Source organism: Sceloporus undulatus, chromosome 6, assembly GCF_019175285.1.
Source record: "Sceloporus undulatus isolate JIND9_A2432 ecotype Alabama chromosome 6, SceUnd_v1.1, whole genome shotgun sequence".
NCBI lineage: Eukaryota > Metazoa > Chordata > Lepidosauria > Squamata > Phrynosomatidae > Sceloporus > Sceloporus undulatus.
The window spans coordinates 40782130-40794803 of NC_056527.1; the positions used below are offsets into that span (position 1 = coordinate 40782130).

The 12674-nt window shown below is 42.6% G+C and overlaps 1 protein-coding gene across 3 annotated transcripts in view; it reads left to right on the forward strand.

Moving 5' to 3' along the window:
• STK31 (serine/threonine kinase 31) overlaps positions 1–12674 on the forward strand; it is a 65507-nt gene that overhangs the window by 7662 nt on the left and 45171 nt on the right. For all 3 annotated transcript variants that reach the window (XM_042477316.1, XM_042477317.1, XM_042477318.1), the window contains exons 5-10: positions 532–630; positions 4746–4820; positions 5692–5850; positions 6169–6521; positions 7916–8156; positions 9221–9336. In XM_042477316.1, the coding sequence (XP_042333250.1) occupies positions 532–630; positions 4746–4820; positions 5692–5850; positions 6169–6521; positions 7916–8156; positions 9221–9336 (1043 nt within the window). The remainder of the gene's footprint in view (positions 1–531; positions 631–4745; positions 4821–5691; positions 5851–6168; positions 6522–7915; positions 8157–9220; positions 9337–12674) is intronic.

The window sequence follows — 12674 nt, forward strand, 5'->3', positions numbered from 1 at the left end:
TTCTTCTTCTTCTTCTTCTTCTTCTTCTTCTTCTTCTTCTTCTTCTTCTTCTTCTTCTTTTTCTTAACCTTTATTTATGAAGCGCTGTAAATTTACACAGCGCTGTACATACAATCTTTTTAATTAGACGGTTCCCTGCCCTCGGGCTTACAATCTAAAAAGACATGACATAAAAGGAGAAGGGAGTGGTGGAGGGAAAGGGTAAGAGGTCCAGCAGTTCCTCTCTACCTCCGAGGCCTGGACCAAGGCAGATGGACTGGAGGGAGGGCTTGGCTTCATAATGAATGGTTAATCTTCTTCCAGGGAAAATACATATTCTCAAGTAGGATAATACATATACAGTACATAGCAATACAAGAAATGGTTCGATAAACAACCATAAACTTGATACAGTATAAGCATGTTTTTGGCTATAGTTTTATGAACACTTTTGAAATGTGTAGCACTTTGGTATTGGCAGTGCATTCTTTAGGTTATCTGTAAAAAAATTTTCTTGTGAGTATTGACTAACTTCAACTTGTGCTGTTTTAGAACATTAATAAACATAATGATATGTTGAAGATCAGCTGTGCTCTAGCTAGAGCCTGTCCTCAAGGGAGCCCAGTTTTTGGCAATCCTGATCTTGCAAAGGTAGGGTGTGTGTTTCTATGTTTATGCAAATATAATAGTTAATTTTGTGCATGCAGCTCTCTTTTTCACCCACTTTATCGTCACAAAAACTTTGTGAGGCTGAGAATTTCATGCCTTAATAGAGACTTGAATCTGACTGTCCCACATTCCAGTCATCATATTCTAGTGCAGGATTTCTTAAACAGAGTGCCACCAGAGGTCACTAGAGGTTCTGTGAGAGATTGTGACTGAAACAAATGAAACTTTTAAATTTTTTGGAGTTTTAAATATAATAATTTTTGTGCAGGGAGACCTGAAGACCTGAAAAATATTTCAAGAGTTCCTCCAGGGTAGAAAAGGTTGAGAATTGCTGCTCTGCACTTCTTAGAGTGCAAATTTTGAAAGTTTATTTGAATTAAATTGTGTGTGTGTGTGTGTGTGTGTGTGTTTGGTCAGGTGCTGCAGTGTTTTACATCTTAGTGCCATGATTTTCACTGGGTGGATGGAAATAACACAATGGGTAATGCAGTGAAGCAGTTACTGTAAGGAAATGGTTATCGCACAGCTGGTGTGATAAAGTAGCAGAGGCTGGCTTGGGCTGAAACACCAAGGTCATCCAGCTAGGAAATAACTGATTAAAGAACACAGAGGGGTGATGTGGGAAACTCAGATTGTTTTGAGTTGGCAACAAATGAATAATGAGCCTGCTCAGATTTTAAAATTATATGTAGTTTAATTAGGGATTACTAATGCTTGCTGTTTAGAGTCTCTGGTGTCGAACTATAGTTACTGTATAAAGGTTTACTGAGATCCAAAACACACTGCAAAAATAATCCAGTTTGAGATCGCTTTAACTTTCCTGGCTCAATACTGGGGAATTCTGGGAACTGTAGTTTTCTGAGACATTTATCCTCCTGTGTCGGAGAGCTCTGGTACCACAATTAACTACAGTTCCCATGATTCCATAGCACTGAGCCAGGGCAGTTAAAGCGGTCTCAAACTGATTATTTCTGCAGTGTGTTTTGGACCTGAGTTTTAGCAACTGAATTTTTGAACATGATTAATTGCCAGATTTGACACTTTGATTTCTTCCATATGAAAACCCTATCTGGTACTTCAGCTTTCAGAGTGGCAGATAGTATGGTGTGCTTCCTGAGGCAAATATGACATTCCATTGGGCTTGGGCACAACTCACAAAGAAGTGGCCATAGCCCTGCATTTGTCTTTCTACCTTCTTTGATCGGAAAACTATTCTTGCTATGTTTAGGGATGCTCGCTGAGCATGGAAATGAAAGTACCAAAGATAGCTATGGCTACTGCTGCTGCTGTATCTGAAACGGCTCTCGTCATAGAGCAAGGGAACAGAAAGGATAGTAAGGCTATATGTACACATCCAGCTCTTGTGTTGTATTGTTTGAATATCATATAATCTCAGTGGGTGAATATCTCAGATCTGACACTGAAAGAAAAACAATGCATAAAATGTTCTTTGAGGAACAAGTACAATAAATCATGCTGAGCTAACAGCCTTTGAAATTGCGGCTTTCAGAAAGTGATCATATTAAGGGGTAGCCCAGTTGGCCATGCAGCAAAATACAACAGAATTCAAAATCCACAAAAGAGTGAGACCCTTGTTGGTCAACCAAAATGCAGAAAATACATCATACAAACTTTTGAAGCTTCACTGGCTTTTTCATCATGCAAAGATGTTAAAAATCATACAGGAGAAAAAAAAAGTGACAGTGTTAGAGTCACAGGCCTGCATTTTGTCTCAGATATTATTTCTGTTCTCAGTTAAGATGGCCTATAAGGATATCAATGCTGTTACCTGCCTCGATCCTCAAACGGGAGAGGCGGGATACAAATAAATATTTCATTATTATCAATGCAGGCACGGGCCACTCCCTTTCATTTCAACTCCATTAGCAACAGAAAAGTAACATCCTTTGAGATCTAAGTTGGCCCTGTCCTGTGCAAAGTGAATTGCCTCTTTCTTAGGCAGAGAACATTGAATTTTTTAGGAAGTCACTGTTACATCTGGAAAAACTTCTTGTTGCTGTACATTTACTGATAGAAGCATTTGAGGATTAGAATTCACCTCCTGTTTTATGAGAAAGAGCTGTATTTTTTTCTTTTTTGCACACTGCTCATATGAAGGTTATAACTTAACACACAAAAGGCATCTTCATAAGTAACAGCTTTGCATACTTCAGAATTTGAGTAAGTACTGTGCTGTGGGAACAAGATTTCAAAGGTACAGAGAAAGCATTTCAACCCCTGTTGGGACTATAAAAGTTGGGGAGAGGAATTGAAATATTTTAACTTACTTAATAAGATGTATTCTTTATAAAGTAGCACTTCATATTGTACAATTACTGTATATACTTGACTATAAGTTGGTCTCATGTATAAGTCAAGAGCAAGTTTTGGGGCCAAAATTATGGATTTTGATATGACCCCTGGATAGGTTGAAGGAAAAACTTAGGGGCATGTAACAAAGGATCTAATGAATAAAGCAATGGAAAACGATGCCAAAAAATTTACAAAATTCCTGTTTGTGCTCATACTACATGGATGAGAGAGATTTTGGGGAGGGGGGGTTTTCAATGCTTCCAGGACAGGTTATACTCTTGCCTTTCGCCAAGAAATGGTTCCTTTTAAAAAGAATATTAAAGTATAGTACTTATAGTGACCTATGGCTAAGTTGACTCAGGGTTTTTTTTGGTCAGTTTTTTGACTAAAATTTCTAGACTTATACGTGAGTATATACAGTAGGTGTATTTGCAAAATTTATAGAGCCTACCTCCTTAAATGTTACAGATAGATGTGGTAGTTTCTGCCCATTGTTGGAACATAGGACTAGGTTAGAAGGACAACAGATGTAGGATGCTTGCTTCTAGAATCTCCAAAATATGTCAGAGACAGGGCTGAGTAAGCCACTTTTTATCCCAAACTGGAATTACATTCTCTGATGAAGTGTAGATTGTCTTATGTTTAATTCTTCATATTGTCTCTCTTGACCCATGAAAATCCCAAGTGTCCAATTCAGTCCAAAGGAAAACATTTCATAGAAAATGCAGGAAGTATTTCATAGGAGATATGCCCTTGGAATTTCCTCACATCTCCAGTTTATGGTGGAAAAAATTTGGGCATAGGAGAGGAATTCTTTTCCACTTAAATTTGTTTCTTTCTTGCCTTGCACATCTCTTCTTTGATTTTCATGAGTGGCTTTCTACCTGATATGAGGGAGAAAAAAACCATTCAAGAAACATAGGTGTGAATCCCCCATGGATGTTTCAAATTCCTTGTAAGATTCTTTAGGTCCCACACTAAGATATTGGAAAATGGAAAAACAAAGACCATATTGTGTTACCTGGAGAACATAGAGCCCTTCAGATGATTCTGCGCTGCAACTTCCATCAGCCTTAGCCAGCATAGTCAAGGGATGTTGAAAATTATGGTCAAGATGTTTTCTAGCCCTGGCCAATTAAATTATTCCCAAGATAAATGGTAGGCATTCTTGGTTGATGTTCACATTTTTGAATGTGATTTTTTTTTTTACTTGTTCTGTTATGATAGTAGCCTCTTCTTTTTTTGGAACACAATATCAGATTGCTCTTACATAATGTACATAGATGTACTCTGTCAAATGCAGACGAAACTGGAAACATTCAGTAAACCCTGAGGTAAAGGAGAGACAGCATCTCAGGATATAAAAATAGGTTTATTCCAAAAGATAGCCCAGTGAATTTTGTCCAAGCAAAAATTGTATGGCTATCTTCAGGGGAAAGCTATTTGAAAACTGACTTGTGGGTGTTTTGTTCTAAATCAGTGAACCTTCTTTTTTCATCCCGTGACTCCATCTTTCTTTTACCTCATGTAAACTTTACTAGCAGTGTGTAGATGCAACTTTCTCATGAGTCAGCTGCATAATTTTACTCAAATAGAGCTGTTCAAAAATGAATCTCTGCTTTAAACAGTGGCTTTATGCTTGTATAAGAAATAGGATGTAGATAGGTTGACTTCCAGGTATAGAGTTTTATATAAATCACTAAATTATAAACTTGGGGGAAATAGATTCATTAAAAAAATACTTGCAGATTTCTAAAATGACCTGAATTTATTTTGATCTGCAGATCTATGGAGGATGCTTTTCTGAAGATAAATGCTGGTATAGATGTAAAGTACTGCAGATTATCAATGATGAAAAGGCAAGAAACACCTTCTGAATGAAAAGCTATGTGGCTTGATTTTCTTTATAACTGTAGAAATATAATCTGTATAAAAGGGACTGATAAGGTTTATTTATTTTTTTAAACATTTCTCTTTGGAAGTTGCATAGCTTTTAATTTGAAATCATAGTTGATAATGTCATTCATGCTGATGTTTTCAATTTGCTTTGTCCTTGTTGCAGCACTGTATTTTTAAACTTACTATCTGAATTTGAATAAATAGAGTGCAGACCCTGTAAATAAAAACACAGAATTAGCATCTATCCCTTTGACAGATTACTTTTGGTTTTAATGGCTGGGTTTGAGCACAGATGCATTATTTTTACTAAAAAGGAAAAGATAGTTGTGTTGGTTCATGAAGAAGCAAAAAACCCTCTTAAAGTTGGGTGATATGTGTATTGAGACCAACCAAATATTGAAAAAGAATGTACAAACTTATTCAGAGGTGTTTCACACAAAAAATTGGAATTGGGATGTGAAAAAAAAAACCTTCACAAAATTAATTCATATGCATACCCCCATTTCTCAAAATGTCAAGCCTGGCAGTTACTGATTTCTGTCTGGGGTTTTTTTTTTGGCAAAGAGATTCTCAGGTAGATAAAGAGCAGATGTAGGTACACACAGATATGTACATATAGTCTTATATGTCTTGCTTTATATCATTAGATGTCAGGATGGTGTCTTTATATTAACAGATCATTCATGACAGGATGTACTTTCCTAATCCTTACTATAGTTCTTACTTGGGAGTGTCCTATTCAACTCAGTGGGATTTACTTTTGCGTAGACATTGGATTTCACTAGCATATAATTTCAGTAGGCCATTGGTTTTTATTTTTTATTGTTACAGTGCCAGGTATTATATATTGACTATGGAAACTCTGAGCTTCTCAGTCGATCAGAAATAGTCGAGATTCCAGCAGACTTGCAGTTTCCTAGTTTGGCAACAAAGTACAGATTATGGGGATTACAGATTTCTGTGAAACAAGATTTAAATCAGTTTGACAAGGTAAGTGAGACATCTCACATATGTGGCAATTGCATGATCAAGCAATTGCCATTATTGGAGGGAGAGTGTAGATGTTTATATTTGAAACCAGGAAGAAGAAAATTACCTTGATTTCAAGGGGGGGGGGGGAAATGGGGCGCAGGCGCACACCACCATTCAAACCAATGGGGCTTGAATATAGAAGAGTTTCCTTTTTCACAGGAAGATTGGAACGGATCCCCGCAAAAAAGGAGAGGCGACTTTATTTATTTGTACAGTATCTGGAATCAGCATTATTCTTGGAACAATCTTCTAATGCTTTTACAACTTATTTTACAGGGCCGGAGTTTTCTGAACAGCTTGATTTTTGAAAAAGAGATGAAGATAAGATATAAGTCCACTTCTCAAGATGGTGCCCTTGTGGTCCAGGCAGAGTGTGGCTTATTGGATGTTGGGGAAGAAATGGCTAAGAAAGGATTTGCTGATAGGTACATATTCCCCCCAAACAGTGATGCAGAAAATGGTTCTTCTTTGTACCAGGCCAAGATGAATGCCAGTACTCCAGCTTTGATGTGGGCAGCCAGAAGTGGACTCTCAGCCAACAGGAATGTAATAGGAGGCATTAGTGATCATGCTGTGTCTACAAGTGGAAGGAATGAAAACAATACTTCAAACCGTGTGCCATTGATGAAGTAAGTGGGAAACAGGCAAAAAATATTTTCTGAGGCGTGCACATTCTATATGATGGATGCCTTTATGGCGTGGTGGGATTGACCTACTGTGAAATCCTGACCAATTTGTAGGATGTTCTTCTTTAATCTCCCTATATCAGGAGTCTACAATGCTTGATGCTTTTGTTTGGACTGTAACTTCCACCTATTCAAGCCAGCATAGCCAGCATAGCCTTGTGTGAGTTTCCCTCAAAAGACCTCTGAAGTGCCACACTTGCCTTATATGTTGGGGTGGTGATTAGCTCCTGTGCATAAGTCAAAAAGCACTTTATTATTTGTTTCTTCATATAATGAAGCCTGGCACTGAAAATTGGTTGTTCTGGTGTGTCCTAGTGTTCCACCTTTCATTAGATCTTGATGTGATGTCTTTTCCTATGCTGTGCTAGGCTGTAGTTGGGCTAAATCCATTTGTTACCTCCAGCTAGGCAAGATTCGTTGAACGAATGGTTTACTTGGTAAGTCAACACTCAGGTAAGTTCCACTGGTTCTCTGGACCTCCTCTAATTGAATCTAACAGTTATATTCAGTCCATTAATTGCAATTGCTTTTTGTAACTTAGCCTGCCTCCAGGTGTGCTCCCATCTGAAGATGAAGTCCAAAACAAAAAGAGTGCTTTCCCACAGAGACCCAATACCTGCTACTTATAGTGCTTGTAAGCTATAGTGTGAGCCCACTTTACTGACTACTTCACCCCCACGTATAGTCTCCCAAGTTGAAGGGTATCCCTCAGTGTAAGGCCACTTGCTTCCCTTAGACTAGCTCCCAGATGTAGTTGGCCTTAAGATGCCACAAGATTGAAGGATGGCCATCAGAGGAAGTATGCCCTCTCATGTGCCTCCTTAAACAACTACATACTGTCCTCCTAGGATAGTAGTGGTGGCGGTGGTGCGTGGTAGTTTAAAATACTATGGTATCAAATTCTTGCACCCTACCATTGATATCACAGCAACAGTCGATTGAATCAAAATGTGGATTTGTTTAACATGATTCTTCTAATTTGTGTTGTTCCTTAAACCGTGGAACACAGCAACTTTCTCTTGGGATTTAGGCTGCTACTGATGGGGCTGTACGTCTGAGGGTTCACATAAATGTAAGGTGATGGCACATAGGAAAAGGGACTGAAGCCATCTTCACGTTTGTATGCAAAACTGCAGTTCCTCTAGCTCAAAGTTGTATTGTGTAGGAAAGTCTTTACTGTTTGGATCTACTGGATGTACAGTCCGACCTCAGTTCTGTGAAGTGCATGATGATTTACAGTTAAAAGCCAATTGTAACCCATCTGAGTGGTCTTGGACAGATAATAATTTTAAACCTACCGTTAAAATTTATTGGTGAATCTTGCCTTTGTTTTTCAGCCGGGAGAAAATGGTGGGTTGTGATTTAAGAAGAGTGTCAAACATTAGCCTGGACAAAATCAAACAAGATCAGAAAATGATAGCGGAGAATGAAAAACTAAAAGAGGAGAATGAAAAGCTAAAAAAGGAGAATGAAAAGCTAAAAGAGGAGAAAGAGGCCTTCAAAGAGGAAAACAAAAATTTTCTCCATCAGCGTGAAGAGCTGGAGTCAAAGATTCAGAAGCTTACTCATGATTTAGAGGTACAGGGCTGCAAAAGTTATTTAACTGGTAGACTAATGAGCCTGCCTAAGTACCTAAAGGTGCCAGATCCTGTCTGATCTTGGAAGTTAAGCAGGATCAGCCCTGGTTAGTACTTGGATGACAGACCACCAGTGAATACTAGATGCAGTAGTTTATATTTCAGAGGAAGGAACTGGCAATACCACCTCTGAGTATTCTTTGCCTCAGAAAACTCAATTAAATTCATGGAATCACATGAGGTGACAGGTGACTTGAAGGCACACACACACACAAACACTTTCATTAGTGACATGGTGTCTCCTATTCCTGATGGAATTAGTGTGCAGGTTCTCTTTCTCCCTTCCTGTTAAAGATGATAGTGAATGATCTGTATGATTTCTCTTACTCAATTACTGCCTTCAGCCAAGTGTGGGATTGGCTAGATGAAATAAGTGGTAAAGGCAGCTGCTTGAGACAATTCCAGGGGTCTCTGACTGACTGGAAGGAAAAAAAAACCCTATGGGCAACCTTCTCCAACCATATACCCTCCAGATGTTTTGTGATATATCTCCTGTTAGTGTCAGTAAACATGGCCATTGGACATGGCATCTGGGAGTGATGGAAGCTGGTCCAGCACATCTGAAGGGTACCTGTTTAGATTAGCCTGCTTAAAGAGGAGCAAAACTGCCTTGCAGACTTGTGGGCCAACACAGTTGGTCTACATGGTGGCAATTTAGTACCTTTTTTGTAATGTTCTCCCTCATTCTACAAAGGAATGAAGCTAGGGGTGTGTGTGAGAGTGAGAGAGAGGATAGAAATGCATTAACAGCAAGCTGTGGTTTAGGCAGGTTTGTCCTAATTGTCTGTCTGGTTCAAATCTAGTGCTGGTAATTCTGAGTTCCTTGGACATGCATCAGTATAACTGTTTGTAATATGTACCGAAAGTCAGCTTTTCCTCTATCACATTCTCTTAGGTGCAAATGTATGTATGAGTATTTTCAAGATGGCATCTTTAGCTTTGCTTCAGTGGTTAACAGAAACTCTAATATTAGCAGACAGAGACTTTTATTCTTATCCATTGCAGGAAGAGAAGAAAGCTTACAAGGAAAACCTAGCTTACCTAGAAAACGTTCTGCCTACATATGTAGGAACTACAGTGAAAAATTTGGCTGCCAGGTTTGAGAAATTGAAGGAAGCAAGGTATGTTGTGAATGCTATTGAACTGAACTATTTTTCCAGCAAGGGGTTCCTAGTGTGGTGATTCACATTAGCTCATTTTTTTAAAGAGACAAAACTCTAAACCTTGATCTAAAATTGCTTGGTAAAAATTTTTTTTGTCTTTTAAGAGCTCTTAAGGAGGCCACTATTTTATGTGTGGGTTGGAGGAGCCACCCGCAATCACCTCTCAACTAAGGATCATGCCTTCTGACCTGAAAATAGGTATAATCTGTTGCAGCCATTGCAGTGGAGAAAAAAGAGCGTGGAAAGTTCCTTCTAAGAAGAATCATTACCATGATATGCTGAAGCCATACAGTACTGAGCACTGGAAGGATGGTGGTTTCTGAAATCAGAGCACTATACTATCACTGCTCAGTTATGGGTGGCTTCAACATATCATTCTGTTCTATTCTTCTTAAAAGTCATTTTCGAGGCTGGAGATAGAGCTGCTTCCAGGGTAGAAAGAAGAACATAGGCGCTCTAGAAGATTGCAGTGGGGATGGATGAGATTCTGGAACTAGTGAATCCAGTTTTGATTTTAAGTAAAATTCCTTCCTGGCCGTGTTAATCAGTGGCTGATATTGGCTCCATAGCACAGTGCAAGATGGTTTAAAACAGTAGAGTAACACAACAATTGTAGGAAAAATAATAGTGGCCTGGGGAGACACAGTTATACCTTTGCTTTTTGCCCTGCTTTCCACAAAAAGAATGTGGTAAAGGGTAGATCATTAGAGGAGCCTCTTCTTTATAGGCAGTGAGTAGTGTGTATATCTATGATTTTGGGTTCACAATTCAGATCTATCTGAAATGTTTTCCTAGCAAGTTGTATCCTGGGTTTATTTGTTAATGTCAGAGGCATAGGGAGGGCAGCAGCTGCTAGTTCTTGGCAGCATGTCATGAATAGGAGTCATGTACCCTTTAGGCAGTGGCAGCCCTTTGAGATCCCCACCTACCCTCCAAAGACCATGGCACTTTCTCCCCTTTGTTATTGTTCTTAAATGCTGTAAAAAAGACCCTTTGTGGGGCTGTAAAATCCTGGTGGTGGCCTCTCTCTCTCTGAAACCACAGAGCAGTCTGAAAGGTAACTGGAAGGGACCCAGTGTCTCTAATGGATCCCCACAGCAGTGGCTACAAGGACACACTATAGCCCTCCAGAGAAGCAGAAATGATATTTCTTCTTCGTGGTCTCTGCGAATCATACAAATGGGTTTCACTGCGCCTGCGCAGTGCTGCTCGGAACCTACTGGAATCACTGGGCAGAGTTAACTCTGCAACATATTGAAACTTTTTGGCGGTAACTCCGCCCACCCGTTATAAGGCCCCTGCCTTCCCGCTCTTTTCCCCAGTTCCTTTTTTCCGCCGCGCTAGCTGCTTCAGGGAACTTTCGCTTGCTTGCTTGCTTGGAATCACTTTCGCTTTTTGACCTCGGACTGTTCTCTTGACCATTCTTTGTCTCCCGCCCCTGGTAACTTCGGACTTTCGGACTGTTGACCTCGTTTTTGGATTCTCCTCTGGCTTTGTCGACCTTGGAAATACCTGCACCCTTCAAAAAGTGCGACATTTGCGGGGGCAAGGTGCCCGTCCAGGACCCGCACTCCTCCTGCCTGCTGTGCCTTGGCAAGAGCCATGACACCAAGGCCTGCCTGCTCTGCAGATCCCTCTCGTCCCAGGCCCGGAAAAACCGTGAGTCCCGGCTCACTTCGGCGATTGCCCTGGGGAAGGTGCAAGAGGGAGGCTCGAGGTCTTCTTCTGTCCCGCCGTCGGCGCCCCCCGCCTCTTCTTCTCGGGCCAGTGTGTCCAGTGTTGGATCTGGGAGAACCGCCGTCCCCAGAGTGGTGTGTGTCCTGGCCGGGACTCCTTCCATCACCTCCGATGTGGCCCGTGGCTCCAAACCGCCCAGTGCCACCGACGAACCCTCCAAGCGCCCCCACAAGTCGTCGGGGACTGAGGGTACCGAGCCGACCTCCAAACCGGCGAGGAAATCGGAGGGCTCGCGTCCGAAGAAGGCTACCGAGCCAAGGTCCGTCTCGCCTCGCCTTCATCCTCCAAGGCATCCAAGGCATCACGCCATGCTCCGAAGCCAAAAGAGCTGGCTGTGCCTGTGGAAGGAGCAAACTCTCCAAGGCCTTCCTCGTCGGCAGCGGCTGCTGTCCTCCTGGACCTCCCGGACAACCCCTTCTTCCCGGCAGAAGAGGTCCCAAAGCCTGGGAAGAAGAGACACCACGACAAGTCGGGTCGTGATCCTGCCCCGAAGAAGCCCAAGCCTTCCAAGGATCGGCCCGCATCCGACCCGCTGAAGGCTAAGAATAAGAAGCGCTCCCCTACAAAACAGGGCCGCGCTTCCACTTCGAAGACTCCGCGCGACCCGGAACCTGTGCCAGGGGGTCGACGCACTCCGGTACCGGACACGCCACCGCAGCCCACCATGGACTTTGTCCACGGGACGGAAGACACTGCCCTTCACTCGCCGGAACACCGGTCGCCTTCCGACGCTGGGACCGACGACGACGATGATCGGCCCCGCAGACAGGAGATACCGGACCTGTTCTTTGATTCTCAGTCTGGCCGGTACTACGTATCAGTTTCGGAGGACAAGGCGGTCAGGGAGTTCACCAGACTGAACCCCCATCTTACAAGCCACGGCACCTCGTCGAGACCGGTACCGACCGTGTCCGTCTACAAGAGATCTCCATCTCCACCTCGCAGGCGTTCGCGGTCCTCGACGGACCTCATCCCAACCCGACCGAGATCCCAAGTCAGAGTGACAGACCCCCTCTCCTCTGACTTGGACTCCGACGAGGAACCCTTGCTCCAGTCTGAAGTCCCTTCTGACGAGGATGTCCTCTTGGGGTCGGCCTCGCCCCAGAGGATGCACAATCCCGAGCCGTCTTCCCCGTCGGACGACGTCCGATCGTTCACCGAGCACGTCGTCAAGATGGCGAGAGCTCTTGACATCGAGCTCGCCTCCCCGGAAGACGATGCGGAGGACCCAGTAGAGCGTCGGGTGCACGGACGAGTGCCTACTCCGCCTTGCCTGCCTCTCCTCCCTTCGCTCCAGACCATCGTGAAGAGGTCCTGGGACTCCCCGGCCACCCTGTCGGCGCCCTCCCGCAAGGTTGAGTCGCTCTACAGAGTCGCTCCGGCGAGCTGTCCCTGGTTGGCCGACCACCCGAGGCCAAACTCTGCGATTGTCGAAGGAGCCCAACACAGCTTCGTCCCGAAGCAGGCGACCTCCCCTGTCGACAGGGAGGCGAAAAAGATAGATGGACTGGCCAAAAAGACCTATTCGGCATCGGCCCTCGGAGTCAAGGCTGCCAATT